A 27,382-nucleotide genomic window follows, 5' to 3' on the forward strand; every position below is an offset into this window, starting at 1 on the left:
TAGATTTTTATAATGACAATTATATGGAATACGAGTCTGGGTTCTTCTTTAAAGTCAACCTGAGCCAAAAAAAAACAATTCGTGAATGGTGAAACTTTTTCTGATGAAGAATGGCTGGATGTATTTGTAATACAAAGCGTGTTACTCTAGAGTATATATATATATATATATACCATCGACCTTGGGGGATACCTTCACATGATGATTCACGAAGTCATTAATTTATTAATCAGGCATATTGTCAAGGAATGTCAAAAAAGGTTTGCTCTTTGTTTTTTGAAGACGTTTTATCAAAGCTCTTGAATATAGTGTTCCAGATCACGTTTTCGTATACTCTCTCAAAAAGTAGATCACATCACCTGAAAAGTCTGTGAGCCCCAAATCTCCAAGAAGACACTCAAGGGAGATACTGCTGAAGGAATTGACGGAATGTGTCTCGAAGAATAGTAGTAGCCTGGCCGATGGTAAACAGAGGCATACACATAGTCACCAACACAGTCATAAACAATTGTTTTGACCACCCATTTGAAGATTGTAGAGTTCTTAGACCGTGGTAAATAAATGCCGTCTTGTTGGATATTTCTCACGAAAGACGATGACGGAATGTTGAATAAAAATACCTAAATTGATGGGGAATGATAATACGAATGCAAGTGTTTACGATGCCATTTTGATCTGACAATAGCAGCTCAATCACAAGACCGAACGATGCTCAATACACTCATTTATCCCACACAACTCATGGCCTCAAATCAAAAAAAGACCAAAAAATAGCCTATCAATTTTTGATCGCATTGTAATGCGCCTTTGCTCCAGTATTGCCTTCTTCGCAGTTTCCTGTTATGCGCGATAGCGACATTTCGAGCAGTAAGCCGTACATGGAAAGAGACCGCGATACGCGCGCCGTGATTCCCATCAGGTCTGGAAAGTAAAAAAGCATCTTGGTAGATTTCCTTGCTTTCTCTGAAGGCAGTGCAAAGAAATGAAAATCAAACAAACAAACATTGATTGAAGCCTCTTGCTCAAGTGTCAGAGATATCTGGCATGTTGCTGGTATGGGACTGCACATTGTACGCTTGGCCCATCGAGTACTGAAAAGAGTTCTCATAGGAGAGAGAGTTCTTGTTCCTTGGGGGCTGACTATATAAGCTCTAGTCAACTCCACGTATATTCATACAGATAACTCTATTATTATCAAGGAATAAGCGATGTACGTGGGCCGCATTCGTTTCCATGCAGGGACCGTGGGGCTGAAACGCGCGAGGCCAGTGCAGCTGCACCCAGATAGCGGCGGTCACGTGATGCCGGGTTCGGTACTCGAAGCTGCGGACGCCTGATCTTAATCCGCCCCACCAGCTTTTTCTTGAACCTTCGAGATCAAGGCAGTCGAGATATACGGCAGTCTCTTTTGTTTTCGACTGCACGCTATCTTTTTACTCTGCGGCTGGCTCACATTGCTCCTCAAGCCTGTGTTTTCACACATCCTTCCTAGCTGGTTTAGTCCATCTTAGATCGGGCAGGTCTTGTGATTTGACGGCGAAAGGAGTGGAAACACAAAGAAGGCATCTCATTGTGAACAAACGCAACCCTAGTCTACAAAGACTCTTGCCAACTATCCTGCTGGTCCCCCAAAAATGGCCGAAAACACCCCGCTTCTACCGAGGACCAAGCCCCAAAACAGGCGCAAACGGGTGGCGCCAGCCAGCCCGAAACTAGGCACCTTTGACGGCGTGTATCTCCTGACATCTCTTAACGTGCTCTCCATCTTGATGTTTCTTCGCTTTGGTTTCATCGTGGGCCAGATGGGCATCATGGGCTCGGTGCTTCTTCTTGTGATGTCGTACCTTATCAATGTGCTCACTGTGCTCTCCATCAGCGCCATTTCCACCAACGGCACGGTGAAAGGCGGCGGCGCCTATTACATGATCTCACGCTCGTTGGGCCCCGAGTTCGGCGGCGCCATCGGCTTGATTTTCTTCGTGGGCCAGATCCTCAATGCCTCGTTGAACGTGGTGGGTTTCATCGAGCCGCTCCTAGTAAATTTCGGCGCCGTCCAGGGCGACATTTTTCCGCTCTTGCCTGTTTCCCGTGTGTGGGAGCTCGCATACTCGACCTTGCTTTTGGCCATGTGCACGGGCGTGGCGATCGTGGGCCTGTCGCTCGTTTCTAAAACGGCGCTCTGGCTTTTTGTGCTCCTCACTCTCAGCACTTTATCGATCCCTGTATCGGCGCTTGTGGTGCCTGCGGGCCACCCGCTCCCGGCGCCCTGGGACGGCCTCAAATACACCGGGATTTCGTGGGCCACGACCCTTGAGAATCTCTGGCCGCAATTTACAAGTGGCGCCGTGGGCTCTGTGCAGCCGCCGGGGGTCCCCGAGACATTCTGTAACATGTTCGGCATTTTCTTCCCCGCCACGGCCGGCATCTTTGCCGGCTCGTCGATGTCGGGCGACCTCAAAACGCCCTCGCGGCTGATTCCCAAGGGCACGCTCTACGGGCTCTTGACCAGCTTTGTTTTGTACTTGTTGGTGATTGTGTCGCTCGGCGTGTCGACGCCTCGCGAGCTTTTGCATAGGGACATTAAGGTGATCCAGTCAATCAACATGAACGGGCTCATCATCATCATTGGAGAGGTCTCGACGTCGCTTTTCTCGGTAATCATGGGCGTGGTGGGAGCCGCGTCCATGCTCAATGCCATTGCCGACGACCGCATCATCCCGGGCTTGTCAGCATTTGCCACGCGGAAAAAACGGCCTCATGAAAAAAGACGGGCCGAGCTCTTGAGCATTCTTCTCACGTGGCTTCTAGCCCAGGTGTTTCTCTTTGCGGACATCAACCAGATCGCCATCTTCATCACCATGGCATTCTTGATGACATTCTTGGTCACCAACTTGGCGTGCTTCCTTTTGCGGCTCGGCTCGGCGCCCAATTTCCGGCCTTCGTTCAAGTACTTCAACTCCAAGACCGCGTTTACGGGCGGCTTGACCTCGGTCATTGCCATGTACATCTGCGACGGGGTCTCTGCAACCTCAGCCATCGTCTTCTTGGTGTTTTTGATTATGATGATTCACTACTCAACGCCGCCGCTGAATTTCGGCGACATTCTGCAGCTCTTGATCTACCACCAGGTGCGCAAGTACTTGCTCCGCCTCAAATTGCAGATGAGTGTCAAGTACTGGAGACCCCAGATCTTGTTGTTGTGCGATGACCCACAAACCTCGTGGAACCTCATAGGCTTCTGCAACCACCTCAAAAAGGGTGGGCTTTATATCTTGGGGCACGTGGTCCTATTGGATGACCACAGCAGCTCAGATGGAGTGTCCTCGGAGTTCAACATCAGCTCGTTCAAGGAGATCCGGAAGCAGAAAAACGCCTGGTTGAAATTGAGAGACTTGGCGAAAATCAAGGCATTTGTACAGATCGCCATTGGTCCGTCGTTGCCCTGGGGAGTGCGCAATGTTTTCCTCGGCTCTGGCTTGGGAGGCATGAAGCCAAACATCACTGTGATTGGCTTTTACGACTTCCATAAACATGGAGTGGAGCTTCCAATGAACCAGTCTCACCTCCAGTTGCCCACTGATGACTGCAGAAAGGAAAAGAAGGTCTCGGTCAACCAGTGGGTGCAGATTGTCGAAGACTTGGTCATTATGCAAGCAACAGTGGCTGTGGCTGCGAATTTCAGGGACATGAAGCTCCCGATTTTCGAGAAACTGTGGATCAAAAGTAAAATGTCGAAAATGGGCAAAAAGCCCAAAAAGTACATCGACTTGTACCCGATCCAGATGTCTACCATCTGCTTGCTTGAAGACGGGAAATCGGTGATGTCTACCAACTTCGACACATACACCTTGATTTTGCAGTTGGGTCTGATTCTTTCAACAGTTGACGAATGGGAGAAAAATGGTTACGTGTTGAGAATCATTGCCTTTGTTGAAACAACTGCAGAACAAGAAGACGAGCGACAGAGACTAGGAACCTTGCTCGAGAGTCTTCGGATCGACGCCGAGGTGAAGATTGTGTGCTTTGACAGCGAAAATCTTCCAAGCTACAACCTCCTCGTGAAAGGACATGATGTAACGACCGACACACGGGCGGTATATGAACATATCAAGCTGATCTTAAATACGGATCAGTGGTGGATTAATATGGTGGAGGGCAGAAAAGCATTACGGGATCTTGAGGCTCAGAAGAGACCAAGAAAGGGGAACCATAAATCGCGCGCAATTGTCATTGCGGATGATCTCTCCAATCGACTCCGAAAGTTGACTTTTACGTCAAAAAGCCCGTCTGAAGGAACTGGGAGAGGCAAGTCTCTCAAAAACAATCGGAGGTACACCTTGTCCAACTTACATGAACAAGGCTTATCGCTTTCGCTCAATATGAAAGCTCAAGGCGATGGCCTGTTCTTCAAATACGACGGGGTTCTTGATAGCAGCGATGACAGTGACACAGAAAAAGACTACATCAAGGAAGATGTGGCCAGCCATGCATCTAGCGTACTAAACCAGCAAGGAATTGTCAGGCCGCAATCTAGCGGCTATGCCTCCACTGCTGCTACCCAGAAATCTTCACCCTCCCCAAAACTGGAAGTACAGGAAACCAGACCTGTCACCTCCAGTCAAGCAAGGACCCCCGTTAGTGGCTTAGATGTCAGACGCGCGAAGATGTTGCTCCCCAAAACGCCCGACCAGCTCTCAATTCGTGCTTCTCGATCGAATCTACGTCCGAACTTTCTGGCGGGCAAGATTCCACATTCGAAAATCAGAGACGATGCTGATGACGCCGAAGCAGATGAGGATAGTGAGAACGCTAAGCCTTCGATTGAGTTTGTAGAAGAGGCTGAACACTCGGAAGAAGATGATGACGGCGACGATATCGAGGATGACCATCAGATGCACTTGGATACGGGTCCAGAAAAAGTGAAGGATGCAGAAAACATATACAAGGACGGACCTCTCACGAGCTCTCTGACCCACTCCTTGGCCGAGACGAACAGAGCTGGGCTTAAAGCAACCTCAAGACGGGCGATCCAGGGCAAGAAAGGTCAAAGTGTGCATTTCAACCCGCAGTTCGAGCAAGCAGGAACTCAAACACCCTCAATTCTCACAAACGATGGGATTCATGAACACTTGCAATCGCCGGGGTTCAGAGAAGATGACGAGGGCTTATCGCTTTCTAGTAGAGAGATGTCCACTGTGAATTTGCGCGAGGGCACCAGCGGGCTAAGTCGCGAGAACAAGCTCACGTACAGACTGCTTCAAAAGGAATTGGAGCTGCTCTCGTTCAGTGATCTCCCCGCCAAGGGCCAGCATATCATCCTCAATGAGCTCATGAAGAAGATCTCGAAAACGGACGACACGGCCGTGATTTTCTCGACGCTCCCCGCTCCGGCAATTGGGTCTCATTTGGATGACGAAGAGTCGCTCGCATACACCAATAGTCTTGCCATCTGGCTCGATGGATTGGCACCCGTGCTTCTCTTGAACTCACAGACCGTTACAGTGACTACATCTTTGTAAAGCGGCATACGAAATTTCGGCCCGGAGTTTAGTGAGGCGTTCCTAAAGGTGTATCGCCTCTTTTGTTTTGGGGCATCTGACTGTGGTCCAACAGGCGAGTGATGTGTGTTTTTCATCAGATTGGGGTATTGAAGTCGCACGGCCGTCCCGTCCCAGTAGTATCATCGACGGCCGGATTGGACGTTGCAAGCTTGCGCCAGAACCAGTCGCTGCATCAAAAACGGCTTTAGAAGAGTCAGCGCCATACAAACTTTTTCCTACTGCTCCGAATATTGCGTATGTTATTTTTTTTCCTTCCCTGCCAGCAGCTCATATTTCTGATGAGCCCAAAGCCGCATACTTGAGCGCGCGAACTTGGGACCAACATACATCGCGCCAGCTCCATCGACAACTGCCTACCATACTTCTTTCAGGTAATACCCTAAAGGTGTGCATCAAACGCAAAATCACTCGTTTACTCTACTGAAAACTAACATGTCCGAAGACCAGCTCGCAAAGCTCGAGAAGCTCGAGAAGCGCAGGCAGCAGCTAGCGAAATGGAAGCTCAAAAAGGCCTCTGCCGAGTCCCCGCCGGCCCCCACAAACACGGGGAAAATCGAAGACACAGACGTTCACAAAGACGCAGCGCGTGCCGCTGATACCGCAGATACAAAAAAGAACGGGGCTCCCCCCTCTGCTGAAGATTTGAGGAAGTTGGAAAGACAGCGGAAGCTAGAGGAGTGGAAGCGGAAGAAACAGCAGGGAGCCTCCGCCAGCCCGCTGCCCCAGCCCCAGGCCCCGTCTCCCGTAGTGCCCCTCGTAGCACCAGGGCCGCAATCCGCCAGCCAAATCCGTCTAGGCGCGTGGAAACTAAAGAAAAACAGTGGGCCTCTGGCCCCCGGAGTCGTAAGCCGCCTCGCCCCGCTTGTACGCAAGCGCACTGGTGCGGTAGCGAGTGTTTTTGCCGCTGAAGACGACGACGAGACCGGCTCGGGCCCGATGTTCCGAGCCCCGGGCACCTCCAAAAGCAGTTATAACCGTGCCGACAATCCGGCAGGGCCCAAACGGGCAAAAGCCGCCCGCAGCGACGAAGCCGGCGACAAGGACGAGCTCGATCTTTTCCTCGAGTCGCTTGAGCGCCCCGGAGACGGCAACCAGCCGCAGTCTGAAGCAAAGAGTGAGCCTGGAATCAGGGCCACGGAAAATATGGCAGTTTTCAGCGCGATGCCCGTGCCGGGGCCGGCAGAAGACGACGACGACGACGACGACGACGACGACGACGACGACGACGACGACGACGACCACGAGGGCGACCGGCTTATTCTGGCGCGAATGAAGAGCTTTGTGAAGGGCAAGGAACTCGCGAAAGTCGACCATCAACACGTGGCTTATACGCCCTTCCGCAAGGACTTCTACATCGAGCTGCCGGCCGTGGGCCAGCTCACTTGCGACGACGTGAAGGCGATGCGGCTAGAAATGGACGGCATCAAGGTCACGGGCTCGCACGTGCCCAGACCTATCTGGGCCTGGGACCAGTTGCCCCTTTCGCCCTTGGTGCGTGCAGTCATGGAGGACAAGCTCTCGTACACCAAACCAACGGCCATCCAGTCGCAGGCGCTCCCCGCCATCATGTCCGGGCGGGACTTCATGGGCGTGGCGAAAACCGGGTCCGGCAAGACATTGGCATTTGTGTTGCCTCTATTGAACCACGTGCAGGCGCAGCCGCCCTTGGCCCGGGGCGACGGGCCCATTGCCGTGCTCTTGACGCCCACGCGCGAGCTTGCGCTTCAGATCTACAAGCAGCTCAGCCATTTCACCAAGAAATTGGCCATCTCGGCGTGCTGCTGCTATGGCGGATCGTCCATCGAGCCGCAGATCGCCGAGCTCAAGAAGGGCTCGCAGGTGGTGGTGGCCACGCCCGGCCGCCTCATTGACTTGCTTGCCGCCAACAACGGGCGCGTGTGCAACTTGCAGCGGGCCACGTACATTGTGCTAGACGAGGCCGACCGCATGTTCGATTTTGGGTTCGAGCCGCAGGTGAACAAGATCTTCTCGCAGATCCGGCCGGACCGGCAGAGCATTCTCTTTTCGGCGACATTTGCCAAGAAGATGGAGAGCCTTGCACGTGCTGTGCTCCTGGACCCCGTGGAGGTGGTGGTGGGTGGGATCAGTGTTGTTGCGCCTGAAATCACCCAGAAAGTCGAGTTCTTCGACGTGAACGACCGTGAGTCTGCCGACGAGATCTTCCAGCGCAAGTTCCGCAGGCTCGTGGACACGCTTGCGCTGTTCCCGCGGGTGAAGAAACTTGTTTTCGTGGAGAAGCAGGACTCCGCGGACGGCTTGCTTGTCAAGTTGCTTGCCCAAAAGATCCCCTGTGTAGCCATCCACGGCGGGAAGGAGCAGATCGACCGCAAGCATGCAATCCGGGAATTCTCCTCCCAAGAGAGCGGCGTGGACGTGCTCATCGCCACGTCCGTGGCCGCAAGAGGGCTCGATGTCAAGGGCCTTGATCTCGTGGTCAATTTCGACCCGCCAAACCACATGGAGGACTATGTGCATCGCGTCGGGCGCACGGGCAGGGCGGGCAACCATGGCGATGCGTACACCTTTGTGACGTCTGAGCAAGAGCGGCCAATCACGGATCTTGTGAAGGCGCTCCGGCTCAGCAAGGTGCCCGACGCGCTCATTGAGCCTCGCCTCATTGAGATTGCCAACTCGTTTTTGGACAAAGTCAAGAGCGGGAAAGAGAAGTTCCGGTTCGGGTTCGGCGGGAACGGGTTGAACAAGCTCGACGAGACGCGGAACTCCACCAAGCTGATGGAGAGGAAGGCATACGACGTGGAGTCCGAGCCGAAAGCATCGGGCTCAGCCAAGGCACATGCGGCCGACAAGTCTACGCCTGAAGCGGCCCTTGACTTGCCGGAGTTCAAAGTCATCGAGGGAAGGGCCGAGGAGACGTCGGGGCCAGATAAGTGCAAGTTCCACTCGCGTGTCACCATCAACGATCTCCCTCAGAAGGCCAGGTGGATAGTCATGAACGCGGACAGTCTTGCGCAAATCATCGAGGCCACCTCTACGTCCATTACAAACAAGGGCCAGTACTACGCGCCGAAAACAAAAATCCCCGCCACGGTGAAACAAGGCGGGCGTGACGTGCCTGCTCCGCCGAAATTGTACTTGCTTATCGAGGGACTTACGGAAAACGCGGTGAGCGAGGCGAACCGCATGCTCCGGCTCAAAATGATTGACGGGCTCGAACAGGCCGCCGCAGACGAGGGGCTGGCTGCTCCAGGAAAATACACAGTCTAGCGGTGCTGGACAAATGGAGGCTCGCTTGCCAGGAACGTATACCGACTTTTGGGAGTACTCCCTGTGCTCCTGTTCGTGGGGAGGTCGCGTCCTGCACAACGCGGGCCAGGTACATCCTCGGCACGATCGACGTGGGGTACCGATGAATGCTCGTACGCGGGCCACGCCACCATTAGCCCGTTTTGGTTTCTCTTTCTTGTCACAGGTCTTTTTGTGGTTGTGCCATCAGTACTAGAGAATCGAGCCAAAAGACTCAAGACCACAATGACTTTTGACGCACAGGTCTTTGCCAGATTCGAGAAATGGGCGGTGAAGGAAATCGAGCCAGGGTTCGTTCACGTCATGTACAACAACCCTAAAACATTGAATGCCTACGCGGAGGAAGACTGGAGGGCGTATCATGAGATCTTGACGCAGCTTGACAGCGATGCGGACACGAACGTGATCTTGATCTCCTCGTCGTTCAGCAAGGCGTTTTCATCGGGCTTGAACTTGAAAGCGGCAATGCTGTTGGTGGATACAGGCGAAAGCCAGACTTTTGCGCTGAAGAAAAACAAGATGTATGCGCATATTCGCGAGTTCCAGGACGCCATTGCGACGCCTGCGCGCATGAGGACGCCCACGATTGCGTTGCTCAATGGCGTGTGCTACGGCTTGGCCATAGACATTGCTTCTGCGTGCAGCATCCGGATTGCCACGCAAGACGTGAGGTTCTCGATCCGAGAGATCAAGATCGGCATCGTCGCGGATATGGGCTCGTTGCAGCGAATCACAAATCTCGTCGGCAACAAGTCGTTGGTGCACCAGTATGCGTTGACAGGAGAGGTGTTTGGCGCGGAGCAGGCGCTCGGCTTGGGGTTTGTGAGCGAAGTAGTGCCCGACTTCGACGCCGGCATCGCGCGCGGTTTGGAGCTAGGCCAGGACATCAACTCGAACCCGCAGTGGGCAATCAAGGGGACGAAAGAGTCAATCCAATTCATGGTGGACGGGGGTGGTCACGAGCAGGGCTTGTTGAACATTGCCGAGTACAACGCTGTGCACTTGGTGGGAGGGCTCCCGGCCAATGGCTTTGGCAAGCCCAAACTCTAGGTAGGTGGGGAGTTTCGAGTCAGTGTTTTAGCGTATGTCGCTGGGCGCACGGTCAGTGTTTTTGTCCAGGCCTGCGGTCAGGGCTGGTTTGTGTTATGTGGCTAACTGGTGTATGGCGAGAGATGCGTATGGTAGGACTTGACAGATCACAAGACTCAATGTATGGATTTGACGAGTGACAAGATTTGACAGATCGTAGGACTCAAAGTATGTATTTCACGAATGACAAGATTTGACAGATCGCAAGACACAGCGAAAGACAAGACATGTAGTAAGAGCTAAGTTTTGAAGACTTGGCGTATTGCAAGACTTGATGTGGCAAGCTGTAGCTCATGGCGGGAGCGTATTGCAAGACTTGACATAGGGCAAGACTCAATATACCCTAGCTCAACATATAGTAGGACTCCATATATAATCTGACTCAACATATACGACATAACATATAGTAAGACTCAACGTATTGAAACTTACCATGCGGCAAGACTCGATATACAGTAGACTCAACTTACAATAAGACTCAACATACAGTAAGACTCAACATACAGTAAGACTCAGTATATCGTAAGACTCAATTTATAGTAAAGCTCAACATATGAATGAAACTTCACGTATACAAGACTCAGCACATGTAAAGACTCAACATATATGAGGACTTAGCCTACGTCCGGCATTAGGTAGCATACATCAGCATACGACAAGACTTAGCCCATAGTACGACTCAAGATATAGTCAAGCTCAACACATAGCAAGACTTGACATGTAGCAAGACTTGACAGATAGCAGAACTGAACATATAGTAATGCCAAACATATGTTCAGACTAAAGATATCCAAGACATAGCAAGACTTAACATAAAGCAGGATTCAATATGTCCTGAATCAAATAACAAGACTCATCACATACCAAGCCCGAAGACAAAGTAGACCAAACACACGAAAAGGCATAAATTGAATTGTCTCAACATATAGTTAGACTCCGCAAATAATGAGAATCAGCTGATAATAAGACCCAGTATATAGTAAGACTTTACACACGGAAAGACATATGAAGACTCAACATATGGTAATACTTGACATATGTCCAGACTTCACATATCGCAAGACTCAATATATAGTAAGCCTCAATTAATAGTAAGACTTGACATCGCAAGTCTCAAAGTGTGCCGACTCAAGATATAGCAAGACTTAGCTTATGGTACGACTCGAAATACAGTAAGTCTTCACAGATAGCAAGACTCAATGTGTCCTGAATCAACATATAGTAAGACTCCATATAGTAGGACTATACATATAGTAAGACCTAACATATGTCCATACCTAACATCTAGTGAGACTCAACACATACAAGACCTATCGTACAGGAAAACTTAACATAGGGTATCACTTCACATCTTTCCAGACTTTACGTATAGTGAGACTTCACATATGACAAAATTTCGCATATGGTGAGACTCAACATCAAGTAAGACCCCACATATAGGAAAACTTCACATATGGCCGGAATCAACATAGAGTAACTCTTAGCATGTTGCAGTACTCCACATATAGTAAGACGCCACATATAGTAAGACTCCACGTATAGTAAGACTTCACATATAGTAAGACTTCACATATAGTAAGACTTCACATATAGTAAGACTTCACATATAGTAAGACCTCACATATAGTAAGACTTCACATATAGTAAGACTTCACATATAGTAAGACCTCACATATAGTAAGACTTCACATATAGTAAGACTTCACATATAGTAAGACTTCACATATAGTAAGACTTCACATATAGTAAGACTTCACATATAGTAAGACTTCACATATAGTAAGACTTCACTTATGTCCAGAATCAATATATCGGGATACTCAAGCATATCAAGGCTTCACACATAGCAGGACTCAGCATATAAATGAGACTCATCATATGACAAGACTTAACGATAGTAAGACTTGCCACTTCGCAAGACACAGCATAATATATAGTGAGCTAGTGAGACTCAATCTACAGTAAGTTATCAAGACGTAACATATAGTAAACCCTTCACATATAGCAACTCTCAGCATATGGCAAGACTTACCATAAAGCAACACTCACATATATCAAGACTCAACATATGTCAAGATTCAGCACACAGTACGACAAATCACATAGTAAGACCAAATATAAAGTAAGCTTCAACATTGTAAGACTTAACATATAGTAGACTCTTAATAAATAGTAAGCACCGAGACAAAGCAAGACTCAACACAAAGTAAGACTCAGCATATAGTATGACTAGACATATAGTAAGACTAGACATATAGTAAGACTCAGTATATAGTAAGACTCGGTATATAGAAGACTCAGTATATGGTAAGATTTGACATGCCAAGTCTCAGTTCCTCAGTATATAGTACGACTAAACATATACTAAGATTCGACACATCTAGCATATACTAAGACTCGACAAATCCTAAGGCTTAACATATAGTAAGACTCAGAATATCAGAATATAGTACGACTAAACGTATAGTAAGACTCATCAGATCCAAAAGACGACACCTACCAAGACCTAACATACAGTAAGACTCAGTATATGGTAAGATTTGACATATGACTAGACTCGGTTTCTCAATATATAGTAAGACTCAACAAAACCAAGACCAACACATACCAAGACCAACACATACCAAGACTCAACACATCGTAAAACACAATATATAGCAACACTCATCAAGACCCGGCATGCCACACGCAATGCCCAGACACGTGCCCAGACCCAGCATTCCAGGCGCAGGCCCCGTGTCTCCAGCGCAGGCCCCGACCAGCCGTGCCCCGAGCAGCCCAGCGCGGCGGCACGTGACTGGCCCCGCGCTGGGTGCAGGCCCGGCTCGCACAAGGTGAAGCGAGTGAAAAACGCCCCGGCCATTTCTCCAAGCGTGCAATGACGGGACTCGCCACGCTCTTCCGGACCCGCAGCGGCCGTGTGTCTAGTGTGCAGCGGCACTTTTCCACATCCGCGCCCAGAACGGCCGCGCCCACGCCGGCCGCACCCAGAACGGCCCTAGTCTCCGGAGCCGAGTCGGCCCCGCAGACCTTGGCCCAGCTGCTAGCAGCTTCGCCGGCAGCAGCGTACCTCGGCAGCCTCTCGGCGCCCCGGCACGGCCCGGACACAGCCACCACGCCCGGGCGCAGCGAGCTTGTCAAGGCGGAAATCGCCCGGCTCTTGCGTGAAAAGCGGTTCGACGCGTTGCTCGCGACCGTGTCCCGATGGACGTCGCCAGCACTGCGCGTGCCGTGGCACACGGTGCTCTTGCCACGGGAAATGGCGCACGTGCTCCGCCGCTTGGTGGAGTACCAGAAACACATGCTCTTCAAGGCCAGCTCGGCCAAGATGATGGCGCACAAGGACGCCGCGCCGCACATGGCGCACGTGCGCCGGCTCCGCGAGCAGATCCGGGCCGTCTACGCCAACATGCTCCTGGCGCCCGGCTCGGACGCGCCGCACTTGTACGCCAAGGGCTCCGGGCCGCTTGCGCCGGGCGCCGCCGCCGCGCTGCCGCCGCGGTTCTCGTTGGCCGCGGCCGACTACGAGAACTTGATTGAGCTCGAGTTGAACAACGCCAAGTTGGACTTGGCGCTGCGCTGGTTCCAGCACTTGGACCGGCAGCACGGGCCGGCCGCGCCGCGGCTCCGGACGCACCGGCTCGGCGTGCTCCGCTTCCAGGTGTACGGCAACGCGCAGCTGTCGCTCTGGCGCGTGGAGCGGTCGCCGTTGAACGACGTGGTGGTCGACCCGCGGCAGTCGTCGTTCAAGCACGCGCAGAAGTGGCCGGACTTGTTCCGTGCGTACGCGGCGCAGCAGGGCGCGGCGGTGGGCGCGGCCCGCCCCGTGTTCGACTCCGCGTTCGTGGCGGTGATGCTCCTGCTGGTAGCGTACGACAAGAACGTGAAGCAGGCCGCGCGGCTCGTGGAGGCCAACTGGGGGCTTGCGCCGGACGGGCGGCTCGTGCCGGGCTTCCGCCGCCCGGCGCCGCTGGACCCCCTCTTCCCGGACTTGGACGTGCTCACGGCCGTGGTGGTGGCCCTGCTCTTCAACCAGCAGTACGTCAGCTGCATGGCGTACATCAACGCGTTCCAGGCGCACTACGCCCTCGACGTGGGCGGCCCGCACAGCCGCCGCTTCTGGGACCAGATCTTCCGCTGGGCCGAGATCGCCTCGCGCTTCTCCGAGGCCCGTGCGTTCCAGCACTTCGTGTCCTCGACGGGGGCGCCGGTGGCCGCCGGGACCGCAGACGCCTTCCCCGCGGCGCTCGACGAGGCCAAGCAATCCGCGGCCTTCGACTACGAGCGCTTCTTGGCGTTCGTGGCCGGCTTGCGCCGCCAGCGCCACGGCTTGCTTGCCGAGCTCTGGAAGTGTTTCCACGAGTCCAGCCCGGGCTTCTCCGCCCGCCCGTACCGCACCTACATGCACGTGGCCGCGGAGCTCTTGCAGCCGCTGGTGGTGCTGACCGCCGCCGAGTGCGAGCTCCAGGGCGCGGCGCTATGCTATGACATCTTGCGCCGCCTCGCGGACGAGGCCGAGGCCCACTCGGTGGCGCCGTGTTCGTTCAATGCGCCGCTGGCCCGCGCCACGGGGGAGCGCATCCGCTCGCTCTATGCGCAAACCTTGCGCATGCTTGTGCACGCCAAGGGCCAGGCGGGGCACATGGCGGAGATCCCGTACATTGCTCGCAAATGGAGCCTTGACACCGTTATGGAGCGCGACGTGCGCCTGTGGGCGCAGCGCAGGGAGAACGTGTATTTGCAAAAGATGCTGGAGCTCGAGCTGCGCCGGTTGCGTGAAGACGAGGACGACGGCTTTTTGGACCTCCTCTAGGGGCCCGACGCAGGTGCCGGGGCACGTGTCTGCTTGAGCAGGGCGTGTCATGACGACAGAAGCAGCGAAGATGGAACCAACGAAGCTGGAACCAACGAAACGGAACCAACGAAACGGAACCAACGAAGTTGGAACGAACGAAGTTGGAACGAACGAAGTTGGAACGAACGAAGTTGGAACGAACGAAGTTGGAACGAACGAAGTTGGAACGAACGAAGTTGGAACGAACGAAGTTGGAACGAACGAAGTTGGAACGAACGAAGTTGGAACGAACGAAGACACAACCAACGAAAACACAACCAGCGAAGACACAACAACGAAGACGGAAGCATCAAACCATCATACCAACATACCAACATACCAACATACCAGCGGAAGCAGGCGGACGAAGAAAGGCAAGAAAACAGGCGCAAAGTTCAAAAGGAAAGCAAACGATTGAAAGAAGATCAAAGATACAAGATGAGAAAGAATCGATAGAGGAAAGACCAAGAAAAGGGACGAAAGACCTTCAAGAAAGAAGAAGAAAGATCTTCAAGAAATCCAACTTCCTCCTGCCGATGGCTCGTGCACCGGCTGCGAAACCAGCGACACGGCCGTCCTGCACACGCCGCGATAACCGTGCGCCGGCCCGCGCACGACCCGCGCCCGCGTCTGGAACTGGACACCTCGGCCTTTTCTCTCCACCCAACCACATCACAACAGCAGAAATGGCCGAAGGTTTGGAGAAAATCACCGAGATCCCTTCTGGATTCCTCAAGGACGGCACGGCCTTCATCAAGAAGTGCCAGAAACCCACCCAAAAAGGTATGTGACCGCGGCCGTCTTGGCAGCTTTCGATGACTCTGGATTGCCCTGATTCCCCAGCCCGCCGGCCCCGTGTATTTCTAGCGTGCTGTTTCATGACGCAATCAGAAATCGACGCTTTTGTGAAAACGGAATGTCGATGCTTCTGTGAAATCGGGATGTCGACGCTCGTGAAAATGGAACTTCGACGCCCTTGTTCAGGGACATGTTGGCCTTGTTGTACGCGTGGCCATGTCCCCTCCAAACACCACAACAGACCACAAGTCCTGGACTCAGGCTCCCGTGTCGCCGCAAGTACTAACTATCTGCAGAATACTTCAAGATCATTAGAGCCGTTGGCATTGGTTTCGTCATGATGGGCGTGGTGGGTTACGTGGTCAAGTTGTTGCACATCCCCATCAGATACTTGATTGTGTAGGCAGCTCGCACCATAACAATGAATACTAATAAACGTACACGAAGAATGAACCGTAGGCTTCGGGGTGCCGAACAATTGCCCTGGTCATGTGACTGCTCCTGGCGGCCTTCGGCGGAGGAGAGCTTTGTTTCTGGACGCTTCTAATCAATCCTTTTTCGTTTCTTCTTATTCTGCCATTTCAGGCAAGGTTTTCTTTGGCTTTCCTTCCATAAATTGTTTCGTATGCTCGTGTAGACCACAATTATTGCTGATGGCTGGTTGTGGTTTTATACTGATGAATACTTTAATCTTGCACGCCGTCTAAGGTGACGTGTTTCTTGATACTTGACTATGTTGTGTCGCAAACTTCAAAGCGTCTCGTTTCCTTTTTGTCTCCTTTGCGATATACTCAAATATGGCTATTGCAAGGATCCTTGTTTCATTTAGAAAAATGGTAATCAAATGAACTATCTTTTCTAGTTCAAAATATTATCAGCCAGGTTTAATCACACACAAGATCGAGAATTTCTTCCTCTATTGCATCGGTTCAGGCGTATATACGCGAGTGTATGATATAAATGTCTGTCTGATTAAAATGAAGCTCCAGACTTGTTTGTTAAGTAATCCTTTTCATTCTTTCTTTTGTTGGTGATATTTATATTTTTCGCGAGTTGATGGCAATTCTCATTTTTTCACTTTTCAATCTAATTAGAGAAAAATTAAGAGGTAGTTTATAGGTTTTTTCAAGATCCCTCGAAATTGGTATGTGATAGCAAAACGTAGCACAGGTAATCGGCTTAAGACAAACAATTGCTAGCTTGTTAACTATATTTTGCAATAGTCGCTTCAATTAAGGAGTTTAGAATTGGAAGAACATACTCTCTACAACTCGCCGCGTCTTTAAATATAAACCTCGACAAACGCGATGCAGAACCAGATTAATTCTTTTGATGAACGCCTCAATTTACAACCAGTTCTTTGGAATCTTTGACTGTTGATTTATTTCAATCACGTGCAATGGCTTCCAGCACATTATCACTGAGGCTAGAAGCCTAATATATGACCATACCTTGGTATTGACTGGCGTAAAAAGGACTCGCCTCTCTCTCATCTGTACCTTTGTAAGCGGTGGATCCAAAGTTACATCGACCCGCTAAAGCACAGACGGCATAATGACTTTAACTTGAATTTTCGGAGCCTTGACTATACTTATCTATCGACTTTTCAAGATTATTTGTGGTAAGTCCACACATCCTTAAACGTACCGAATTATTTGAACATACTGACTGGCAAACCCGTAGGCCAGATTTTTGATTTGCAGATGAGCAACTGCATACTCTAAAAAATGTATACGCATCACCGTATTGCACCAACTTCTGAGTTTTCTCAAACGAAGCTGCAATAATCCCACGCCTAAAACGTCTCAGATTTTTTAATGAGTTTTCGAACCACTAGAGGCCATCACTGCTTACACATTCTCCGAGTACATAGAAACAAATTCTGATACTAAGTATTAGTCCAATTCATTAGCGCATTTGGCCAGCCATGAAACGAAAGAGCTCGCAACAAAAGGCATACCGTGAAAAAAAGATTGCAGCACCACAATTTCGCATATGGTCTCCCACTACACTACTCAGTGTGGCCCTATGCAGCTTAACTAACGTTGATCGGACGGGAAACAGTGCTTCCTGCATGGTATGGCCGCAACCGAAATTATACTTTGAAGCAAGTAGACAAAGCTCAAACGCGACATTATGTTGCTTTTCTCAATTGCTCAGATCCAGGAAATTGCATCACCTTATTTTTGACAATTTGCAATGTACTTGCACTTTGTTGTAAGCTGCACTATACTGGTTCAACTCCAATGGGAGCTGTTTAAAGGTTTTTTATATATATTAGTTATATAGTTTTGCCCCTTTAATCAGATGAATATACCAAAGAAAAACAAAAATCCAACAATCCGAGCTGAATCGACAAAAAAAAAGCTGAAGCGACTACTACAGGAGACTTATCAATGGCGTGATTTCCAGATGCTTGCTTCTTTAAATACTTCCTTTGACAATTTAAGAAACCAATTAAGGTTTCTGAAAGTTGTTCGCAGGGCTCATTTGCTTAGGGACCAAGAGGCAAAGACAAATGTACGTCTTGCCGCCTTGTCAAAGGACATATGGCCACGGGATCCCAGGAAAACATACTCTATGGGACTTTGACATGTTGTTAATTTTATTGACACTGGTTATTTGCAGATATAATAATTTTTGAGGGGATCACATCCTTTGGGAGATTTCGTGAATTGGTGCTCGCGCTTTCTCACCTGAGCCAATGTTGCGATCTATTATAGGTTTCTTCCGTTAGTGGTTGAATGTTACATCCCTCCAGTGAGATTTTTTGAGAACAAAAAGGAAATACAACTTGCTACATACCTGCAAATGGCTACTATCATGGTATAAGCTGATTGAATCTAATTTCGCTTTTCATGATATGCCATCTGTTTCCCGTCGAACTTTGTTAAAAATCGAGTTGCAGCGCCAGTTTTGCAAAAAAGAAGCTACAAATACTTGGAGGGTCACGAAAACCTCTGCTGTGAAAGATTCAAACACTGGTGGAAAAAGCTCAATTATGCATTCACATGAAATGTTAGCTACAAGCGCTAAATTGTGGGAGAACTTAATAATATGAGTGGTATGATCACCACAATAGTCAAGGTATATGCGAGTCTCGGGAACTCCCCCGCTACCGCCTAAGTTGAAAAGACTACTCCAGGAGACTTATTTTAAAACCTGACGACAAAAAGTCTACTATGGGAATACATGCGTGTTAAGAAGGCCCTCATGCCGTTTCCTATATTCACTCACGTCAATAACTTCACGCTTCACAGATGCTTTTTACTCAAGATTACACTGACTGAACCTTAAATCAGTTCCATTTAGATATGGCCCCTAAAGAACATATGCAACATTCGACCATCATAGTAGCCAAAAGGAAGTTTGCTTTTCTGAGTTGCATCTCTATGTGTGATCAGTTTCCATGATCATTAGAGGAGCAAGGATATCAACGAATGCGCCACCATGAGCTGATTAGGTAAATGCTCTTCTGTGGAGTACAATGTAATTTTTAAAGTGTGGACAAACGCACTCTCTTCTTCAGATATGGGAGACTGATTGACAAGTACATTTATTTTATGTCTAAGTCTCATGACTCAAACATTCCCTACAGGCTACTCAATGCGGTAAGCCGTCTCATAGGAAACAATCCTTTGGAAACTCGTAATTTGCAGGCCGTGTTTCTAAAGAAAATGTTTGGAGACTGAAAATTTACAAAACCTGCGAAGCCAATAAAATTAAGCCCTGACCCCTGGGTCTATTAAGATACTCGATGTAACATCAAAAGGAGACTCAGTATTCTGTTTGAGCCTTTTAAATCTTCAAAAACTGTGCTTTGCAAGTAATATGTAAGTGGTGAACGAGACGGGGTTTCAATTGGTCGGGGTTTGTCCGGCAGGTCCCGAAACAGTGCAAATAGAGAAGCGTAAAAAGATTGCAATAAATAGACTAAGAAGAAAACAAATGAGTTGCCTTTATTTCTGAAAAGATTTGGGGTTCTAGAAATGGCAATACACGCTGAGAGCATGTTTCGGGAAGACTCATTTATCCTGGAAAGATGCATAGTGTTTCTGAAACGGGTTGTTGAACTAGCTGGGCTCTGTAGTCTACCGTCACATTGAGGAAGCGACTTGAATACCCAAAGAAAAGAAGGGGATTCTCGAATTCAGCTTCACTCTGCTGTAGTTCCAAAACAGGATAATCTTTTGATATTCTGAACTTGGTCACGTAATTCGATTCGCATAAGCTTCTGTTAGATAACAAAAAGGACGAATTGAAAGGACTTCCAAGTCCTTCTTATGACGGTCCCAAATCATGCTTTTTTAACGGAAAATTACAAGTGGGTATCACCAAGCATCTTGAAAAGGACACGTGAAATCAAAGCGAGGCGTTCTATCAGGTTGGTACGCTTCATGGAACTGCCAAAATATGTGAGTCCGTTAACTAAAGACCGTTACATATGCCAAATAATTTATGTTTGTTTGGAAACAGTTTTGGGATCTGTGGCATCTTTATGATCCTCTACGACGAATTCCAGCTTTGACACAAATTTATCCAACTTCAGATTGTTGAATGGACTATGATCACTGAGGCAGTCTATGACCCGGGACCTGATTGCTACGGATAGATAGCACCATTGCGTTTGAATTTGATGAGTCTTCAAAACAAAAACAAAAAAACCGCAGCCGAACGATATAAGATAGCAGATTAACGGACCCTTTGACAAGTAGCATCATCAATTGACTGGCATCGACTACGATGTCACATAGTATTATTTTCTCCTGGTGTCCTGTTTTCTGATTGGATAGTCGATACTTCTTCCACCTGTGTTCCTGCCAATATCATCCTCATATCATCCATATATCATCTAAAGCATCATCCACATATCAGCTGAAGTATATCATCCCAAGTTCACCTGTATGCAAGCCTAATTTCATGAAGGCCGATGTACCACAAATGCACAGGTTCCTACAACCTACATAGCAGAACTAAGCACACCCCGTCCAGCCAAGCAAATCGGTATCCTAGCAACAGAAAGAAAAAACTCGTTTATTTATCAGTTTATCATCAACCAGCCCACGTCTCATCGCCTCCACCATATCTCCTGCACTATGTGCGATGCGAGATGCGATGCGCTATTTTTTCCAGCTTGGCTAGGAACCCAGACTATTGATGTGAAGGAACCAGGCAAAACATACAGTGCCATTGAAAACATCGCTCGCATACACATCCGACCCGCTGCCGAAAAGCGTGTTCCAGTCTGTGCCAAAAGCTTCTGAATCACCCAAAACCGTCGCTGCAAAATGGCCAAAGAAACCTCTGCGTTCGTCAGAAAATTGGCCCACAATGACCCGGCCATCCGGAAGTCTGCATTTGCCGCCTTGACGAAATACTTGCAGTCGCCCTCGGGCCAGAAGCTCCGTTTCCATGATCTCGAGAAATTGTGGAAGGGCCTCTACTATTCCATGTGGTTCTGTGACAAGCCCATCCCGCAACAGAACCTTGCGGGCGACTTGGGCGAGCTTTTTGCCAAAACGGTGCCGCAGAACAAATTGGCCGATTTCCACCGTGCGTTCTGGGCCGTCTTGATGCGCGAGTGGCACTCCATTGACAAGTGGCGCCTCGACAAGTTTTTGATGTTAGTCAGACGTGCGGTCAGAAACAGCTTCTTCCGTCTTGCCGAGCACCAGTGGCCGCAGCTGGAAGTGTCGCAGTTCCTCGCGGTGCTCGAGGAGTATCCTCTTTCCAATAACGTCAAATTCCCGCAATCCTTGGCCTACCACGTGTGCGACATCTACCTCGACGAAATCGAGTACGTGATCTTCAAAGACTTCCGTGACTACAGTGAGGAAAACGACGACGACGAGGAAAGCGAGAGCGAAGACGAAAGCGGTGATGATGCGGAGCTCCCGGCCAAAAGCACGCCTAAAGCCCCGAAACCCTCGTTGGGCGAGAAAGAGACTGAGGCCAGAAAGGCGGATATCATTGCGCAGACGCCGGTTTCGTTGTTGCTCGGGCCGTTCGAGAAATTGGCCTCTGGGGCCAAGAACAAGGCCATGAGGAGCAAGGTGAAAGAAGAAATTTTGGAAGACTCGCGGGTTCTCAAATGGACGGGGGCCGAGCCGGCGAGCAGCGACTCCGAGGACGAGTGGACTGGTTTCTAGGCGACGGGGCGGCCTGAAAAAAACAGCATCAGACTACGGGGCCGAGCACGGCGCCAGAAAACGGGCATCGCGGCCGAGTCACCAAGCCGCACCATGGAAACAGCCCCGAAAACCAGCCCATACAACCGGGACTGGAAAGACGGCGGAGGCCGCACGTGACCTGGCCTAGTAGATAGTCACCTGCGGCGGCCCTCCTTAGGGCGCCCCGCAAAAGAAGCAAATATCAGCTGAATATTCAACCCACGGCATTTGGTTTGACGGCCCCGGAACTTGCAAGTTCCGGCATCGTAGTGGCCGATCGGGCCGGCGCCACGCCCGGAGAACGCCGGTCACGTGACCCGCCTTCCGGGCCCTTGTGTTTATGGATTTCCACCAAAAGCCACCGCCAGCCAAGTGGCCAGAAATGCCGGCATTGTATCCACGAAACCACCCTAGGCCTGCCGGGTGCTTCCTGCATGGCACTCTGGGGGTCGTGCGCGGCACACAACATCACCAGTCACCAACCAACTCACCACCGCCTCCAATCATCCCTCCATTCTCGGACTCCGCGCCCATACAAGCTCAGCACAACTCTCCCTAGCTCCCTGAAATCGGTTGTCATGGCACTGGGCTCCAACAACCTGTACATCCCCAAGTACATTCTGGATGTGCCCTGGTACTACAAATCTGGACTCAAAGCGGAACAAGCCGGCGCCGAAGATACCCTAGCTCACCACAGAAAGACGCCGGGACAGGCACCCGTGCACCACAGCGAGCCGCAGGCCGGGGCGGGCATTTTTGATGAAGTGACGCACGTGAATGGCACGAAAACTCGTGTTGCAGACGACTACGACGCCAAACGGGACCGCTGGCACGGCCACTCGGCGGACGAGTGGGACGAGATTCTCACGCGGTGGGAGGCTGTGAAAAAAACGGCGTCTCGGGGCCAAAATATGAACGAGGACTCTGACGACACGGATTATGAGTTGGAGCTCGAGGAGCTTGGGCTCAGTCGCTCCGATTTGAAGACCGGCCACGTCGAGGACCCGTTGGAAAAGTCCATTCGAGACCGCAGAGATGTTCCTGCGTACATCCGGGCCATCAACGGCAATATGGGCGGGAAGATCAGGGTGGGGAAAGATTCTACGGTGGGCGTGGTCAACGAGGACTCGGAGTTCGTAAAGGAAAGTGCCGATGTAGCCGAGTTTCGCCAGGCGCAGAAATTTGCCTGGGAGAAAAACAAGGCGTTTGAGGCCGAGCAGAAAAAGGCTCATTACGACGCCCAGTTGGCCAGTTTGAAGAACCCCAATGTGCCCATTGAAGAGCAGCCGGCGGCAGACTTGAACTTCAGTATGGAGGCCAGTCCTACCATGATGATGTTGCAAAACCGGCAGAACGAGCAGAGGCGCAAAGACGCCGGGGAAGCAAAACGGAGGAGGCTCATGGAAATGTACGGCTCGTGATATGGCCGACCTCTTGCATTTGGAATTCTTTGATGTTCCTGTGTACCCTTGAACCAGGTTTTCTGGAAGTGCACTCTGTGATCTGGAGAATGCCTGGTGGGTTGGAGTGTACGTGGCTTGTTTCGAAGAGGCGATTCCGGTCTACATTGAAATAAAGAGGCGAAGTGGTGAGGCTAGAAGGGTAGGTCTGTTTCACGATCCACTATTTCAAAACGTTCTGAAGTGAGCTGCCCAAGTGTGCTTCAGATGCTCCACTTACAATGCTCCACCTCAGACTTCAACATCCTGCGCTTCACGATGCTCCACTTCATATGCTCCACTTCAAAAGCTCCGAAGCTCCACTTTAGATGCTCCACTTTGAAATGCTTTACTTACAAGACATCACCTCGGAAACATAAGTCCATCGGGCAACCAGCCGAAGCGGGAGACCCAACACTGCAGGCCCATTCACTAAGAGCACCCGTCTCCGCACAATTTTGGACGCTCGCTTTAAGGATGCCACGGCCCACCACCCATGCATGTACAAAACAGAAAGCAATTGTGGAGCCATGCACTTCGGCTTTTCGCATCTCTGGAGGACGCTCCAAATACAGCTCTTATTGTGATGCATTTTGCTGAAAGTCTGTCTGAGAGGGAAAATTCGAGGGAATGGCTGGAAAGACATTATGCTGTACAGAAATGTTCTCGTATCACGCAAGAAAACAAGAAACACCGCGGCAACTACTCAATTCTGTGCTCTTTCCTTGATTCTCCGGAGCATCTCGAGCCCCCTGACCAACTCAGCCTCGGCCGTGTCCCAGTCCTCGTAGTTCAAAGCGGAAATGGCAAACTTAGCGTGTTTTTGGATCCTGCTCACCTGCTCGGTGGTGTCAACAATGATGGGGAGCGACTCCTTTGTGACATGCAGCACATTGGAAGAGGCCGATCTCTGCAGACCTGGCTTCGGAAGCTCGGGGGCTTCCTCGCTTTCGCCGTCATTTCCAGCGCCGGTGGGCTGGAATACCCGAATCGAAGATTTCTTGTTCACATGGGAAAGATCGTCATCCGGAAGAAGTTTGGGTGCACCAGGCAATTTTGGGGTGCTGGGATCTGAGCTAGAACCTGCGCCGGGGTCAAACCTTGGGGCCCCTGGAAGCTTGAATTCGGCCTCTTCCTCAGACTCGGGGGCTGAACCGGCCCCTGGTTGATATTGGGGTGCCGCTGGGAGTGAAAAGCCGCCGTTTTCAGATGTGCCCAGATTTCCTCTGGAGCGCTGAAAACCACGGGTTTCCGTGTTTGTTTCGTCGGAATGTTTGCCTGTGGCCGGCGCGTTGCCATCTTCGATTTCGGCCCCTTTTTCAGGCCCCAAACCTTCAAGACTGAGGGCTAAGGCGTCCAATTCCTGTTCCTCGCCCTTGACTGGGATTTCGTCCTTGAGGAGCCGGCTCAACTGGAACTTCAACGTCTTGATTTTGTCTTTGGTGAATTTCATGAACTCATCTTCCGACTGGCACTGCCCGGCGGAGGTCTCCGCAAAGTCTACAGGCTGGGCTACGTTGTCCTGCTTGAAAAGAGGGAAGAGCGACCAAAACGTGATGGTGGCTCGCAACTTCTGCACCAACTGCGGCTTGGACACGCCGTCGTAGCTGCCCAAGTCTTCGAGGCAGCCATTGAAAAGCTTGAAGGCAAACACAAACACGAGATTGGCGGAAAGCTGCCTGCTGTCGAGCACGTGACCCACGTCGCCAGGGTCGTTTTTCGCCTGTTCGGTGTCGTCCAAAAGCTGCATGGTGAACTCCTCGATCTCCTTGCTCAGCGCATGGAGCTGCTGGGACAAAATGTACTCTATCACGTACAATTTGCAGAAATAGCTGACCACCGGATTGACCTCCGAGAGCTCGGCCAGACGGGCTATGAATGGCGCCACCAGCTTATCTGTTTTCAAGGAGGCGGGAATATCGCGGGGGTAAATCATGACAACGGTATGTGAGGGCTCTGGTGAAACGAGTTTTGTTGTTGTGACGCTTTGTTGTATTGTTGGATGGGGAGGGAAGGTCAATGGTGATATCTCTCTGGGTTCTACTGAGGTGCCGTATGCACGACACGCACGCCGCATTATGGGGAAGAGCAATACAAGGGAGGAAACGGCCAAAAAATAGGAGAAAACAGCCAAAAAATAGGGGACAACAGCCAAAACATAGGAGAAAACATTTTTTGGTGTTGTTGAGATACATGTGCTTCTGTAGTCGTGTCTCTAGAAGATCGTTGGATATGACCGCTCGTTGCATGTAGAGCCTATACGTGCACGCATATGCGCCCTGTGAGTCAGAGGATATATGGGTTGACAGACGTGAGCAGAAGTATTCGCAGTTCCAATTTTTGGTTTATCTTTATGTGGGCTGGAAATAGGAAACATGGATATCTCCAGCTCAAAAGCTGCAATCATTCTAGATGTGATTTACTTGGATCGTTTCGTTCCGATGCTCGCTTGACTACATGAGATTACATTTTACGTTGTTTCCTCTTTCATTACTTTTGCGTGAAGTCAACGCTCTTAGGTGTGGAATTTTATATTTGTATAAGACCCTGAATGCCGAAGAAAATATCGAGACATAATAGGGGTGCATACTCCACTATAGCAAGGAGTTTACATATTGTCGAGTCGCTTTATTAGCTTGCCGCAAAACACACAAGTCGATGAAACTTATCGTTTTTTGAGAACCAATTTAAGATAGCTGCTTCCAAGCTTTGGCCTGCGGCCGCCTGTAAGGTGTAAGGAACGTCGAGCTTGAAAGTCCAAATTCAGTATCCGCACATGTAATGGCAAACGCATGCTGTAAAATGACACAGGGTCAAGTCGGACAACATTGATTGAACAGTTTCGATGGATAGATACCGGAACATGCGAGATCCGATCCTCAAATCCTATCTATACACCACTTGTAAAAATAATTAAATCACACGTACTCAGACATCTAAACGGTCGGCTAATCACTCATACAATCAGTCATCAATCAGTCACCCCATCACTCGTATAGCCGCTAATACTTCTATATCTGCTCAGCTTGTAATCAAACCACACATCATAAACTCACCCAGCCACCCATACAATATTCATCTGTCCATTCCCCCTTAGTCTCATATAATCGCTCACAGAATTACCCACAAATCAATCCCCTACAGCCATCTCATACAATCAACTCATTTATAATCTATTTACAAAGTTCAAGCACACTAAGCAGAATACTTCGGCCCCGCCGCTTGTTAAATACTCTTCCTGGAAGTCCAGGCTAGATTCCAACACTCGTTCAGTGCAAGTCTGGCATGCGAAGAATCTCGCCGTCGTTGTTTTCCGTGTCCTTCTGCAACAAAGCCAAGATCTCAGAATCACGCCATTTCTGTGGCAAGGGCGTGACATCGTAATTCTTGGTGGCCCAGTAGTAGATGTCCCAGTCTGGCTCGTCGAGAAGCTGGTCGTATTCGTTCAACTGCTCCATCGAAAAACTCAGGAGATGCTTTTTGGCGAATCTCGACAATAACAAGTCACTCTCCAAAATGCCCCGTTTGCGCGATTGGTAAATCAACCGGGCCCGCTTCACGTCAATCAGCTCGTCGGTCCTCACTATAGGGTCGATTCTTGCCGCAAGTTCATTATACGATGGATTTTGAGGTTTGCCGTGATTGAGGCAGCGCACAAAACGGGTCTGTCTGACGGACTTGGAAAACATGGCTAGTAATTGTAGCAGGAAAAGGCGATATGGAGGCGTGGGGCTGGTTAGATGCGGTGGTGATTTGCCTCTGGGAGGTCACGTGCATCCCGGGGTACGTGGTCACGTGTTCAATGTATCGTCACGTGCTTCCCCGGCGCTCATGGTCACGTGATAGTTCACGTGATTTACGTGGGCCCCTGACGTGTGCCACGGCCCAGGTGTTGCCCGTCCAGTCTCTTAGCTAGTGAGATCTGGTACCAGCACACAGGCCACGCTTGGGACGCCTTGACTTTCGCTTGCTGCTGGTGGCAAAAACAGCGTGTCCTGTATATAACACGGCTGGGTGATTTGGCCGGGCTCTATCTCTTTGTTGGCAGGCATGGCGGTGGAGCCTTGGTGCGGTCATCTCGACGAGCAGTCGTGAGTAATTTAAGGTATGGTGCATGGTTTTTAGAATATAAATTTCAATAGCCGGTAGGGCCATGGGACTTAGAAATTGCCAAGACTCAACAACACCAGCCCGAAAATAGGTCTG

General features: G+C 50.2%; 10 protein-coding genes across 10 annotated transcripts, besides 1 other annotated feature; 7 read left to right on the forward strand and 3 right to left on the reverse strand.

Annotated features, from left to right (window-relative positions):
* Positions 1 to 1,280: 1,280 nt before the first annotated feature.
* On the forward strand, positions 1,281 to 5,519 carry METBIDRAFT_62367 (uncharacterized protein; the record flags this gene model as incomplete). The annotated part of the gene is made up of 2 exons (XM_018858324.1): positions 1,281 to 4,589; positions 4,665 to 5,519. Exons 1-2 carry the CDS (start codon positions 1,635 to 1,637, stop codon positions 5,517 to 5,519), a joined length of 3,810 nt encoding a protein of 1,269 aa, XP_018713253.1. The 5' UTR covers positions 1,281 to 1,634.
* Positions 5,520 to 5,993: 474 nt separating this feature from the next.
* Positions 5,994 to 8,807, forward strand: PRP5 (DEAD-box RNA helicase; the record flags this gene model as incomplete). The annotated part of the gene is made up of 1 exon (XM_018859321.1): positions 5,994 to 8,807. One exon carries the CDS (start codon positions 5,994 to 5,996, stop codon positions 8,805 to 8,807), a length of 2,814 nt encoding a protein of 937 aa, XP_018713254.1.
* Positions 8,808 to 9,071: 264 nt separating this feature from the next.
* Positions 9,072 to 9,896, forward strand: METBIDRAFT_37233 (uncharacterized protein; the record flags this gene model as incomplete). Its single annotated transcript, XM_018856843.1, has 1 exon — positions 9,072 to 9,896. The coding sequence occupies one exon, from the start codon at positions 9,072 to 9,074 to the stop codon at positions 9,894 to 9,896; it is 825 nt and encodes a 274-aa protein (XP_018713255.1).
* Positions 9,897 to 12,026: 2,130 nt separating this feature from the next.
* On the reverse strand, positions 12,027 to 12,652 carry METBIDRAFT_29361 (uncharacterized protein). Its single transcript, XM_018855387.1, has one exon. It carries the CDS (start codon positions 12,187 to 12,189, stop codon positions 12,034 to 12,036), a length of 156 nt encoding a protein of 51 aa, XP_018713256.1. The 5' UTR covers positions 12,190 to 12,652; the 3' UTR covers positions 12,027 to 12,033.
* A 161-nt stretch (positions 12,653 to 12,813) lies between these two features.
* On the forward strand, positions 12,814 to 14,748 carry METBIDRAFT_38187 (uncharacterized protein; the record flags this gene model as incomplete). Its single annotated transcript, XM_018856967.1, has 1 exon — positions 12,814 to 14,748. One exon carries the CDS (start codon positions 12,814 to 12,816, stop codon positions 14,746 to 14,748), a length of 1,935 nt encoding a protein of 644 aa, XP_018713257.1.
* A 701-nt stretch (positions 14,749 to 15,449) lies between these two features.
* On the forward strand, positions 15,450 to 16,280 carry METBIDRAFT_29362 (translocon subunit). Its single transcript, XM_018855388.1, has 2 exons — positions 15,450 to 15,552; positions 15,864 to 16,280. The coding sequence occupies exons 1-2, from the start codon at positions 15,456 to 15,458 to the stop codon at positions 15,968 to 15,970; spliced, it is 204 nt and encodes a 67-aa protein (XP_018713258.1). The 5' UTR covers positions 15,450 to 15,455; the 3' UTR covers positions 15,971 to 16,280.
* Positions 16,281 to 17,494: 1,214 nt separating this feature from the next.
* Positions 17,495 to 17,788: a sequence feature (Protein overlapping with rRNA (METBIDRAFT_62379, OBA22778.1) was converted to a misc_feature.).
* Positions 17,789 to 20,688: 2,900 nt separating this feature from the next.
* On the forward strand, positions 20,689 to 22,138 carry METBIDRAFT_29364 (uncharacterized protein). The gene has a single exon (XM_018855389.1). The coding sequence runs from the start codon at positions 20,856 to 20,858 to the stop codon at positions 21,714 to 21,716; it is 861 nt and encodes a 286-aa protein (XP_018713260.1). The 5' UTR covers positions 20,689 to 20,855; the 3' UTR covers positions 21,717 to 22,138.
* Positions 22,139 to 22,315: 177 nt separating this feature from the next.
* On the forward strand, positions 22,316 to 23,158 carry SLU7 (mRNA splicing protein; the record flags this gene model as incomplete). Its single annotated transcript, XM_018856569.1, has 1 exon — positions 22,316 to 23,158. The coding sequence occupies one exon, from the start codon at positions 22,316 to 22,318 to the stop codon at positions 23,156 to 23,158; it is 843 nt and encodes a 280-aa protein (XP_018713261.1).
* Positions 23,159 to 23,882: 724 nt separating this feature from the next.
* METBIDRAFT_75960 (uncharacterized protein) lies at positions 23,883 to 25,112 on the reverse strand (the record flags this gene model as incomplete). Its single annotated transcript, XM_018858454.1, has 1 exon — positions 23,883 to 25,112. One exon carries the CDS (start codon positions 25,110 to 25,112, stop codon positions 23,883 to 23,885), a length of 1,230 nt encoding a protein of 409 aa, XP_018713262.1.
* A 1,333-nt stretch (positions 25,113 to 26,445) lies between these two features.
* On the reverse strand, positions 26,446 to 26,865 carry METBIDRAFT_37193 (succinate dehydrogenase assembly factor; the record flags this gene model as incomplete). Its single annotated transcript, XM_018856838.1, has 1 exon — positions 26,446 to 26,865. The coding sequence occupies one exon, from the start codon at positions 26,863 to 26,865 to the stop codon at positions 26,446 to 26,448; it is 420 nt and encodes a 139-aa protein (XP_018713263.1).
* Positions 26,866 to 27,382: the final 517 nt, after the last annotated feature.

Source organism: Metschnikowia bicuspidata (assembly GCF_001664035.1).
Source record: "Metschnikowia bicuspidata var. bicuspidata NRRL YB-4993 chromosome Unknown METBIscaffold_1, whole genome shotgun sequence".
NCBI lineage: Eukaryota > Fungi > Ascomycota > Pichiomycetes > Serinales > Metschnikowiaceae > Metschnikowia > Metschnikowia bicuspidata.

Coding starts and splice junctions, on each gene's coding strand:
- METBIDRAFT_29361 (XM_018855387.1), bottom strand. CDS start 12,189: ATGTCTAGTCTTACTATATGTCTAGTCATACTATATGCTGAGTCTTAC.
- METBIDRAFT_29362 (XM_018855388.1), top strand. CDS start 15,456: ATGGCCGAAGGTTTGGAGAAAATCACCGAGATCCCTTCTGGATTCCTC. Junction 15,553..15,863: donor CCAGAAACCCACCCAAAAAG/GTATGTGACCGC, acceptor AACTATCTGCAG/AATACTTCAAGATCATTAGA.
- METBIDRAFT_29364 (XM_018855389.1), top strand. CDS start 20,856: ATGGCCAAAGAAACCTCTGCGTTCGTCAGAAAATTGGCCCACAATGAC.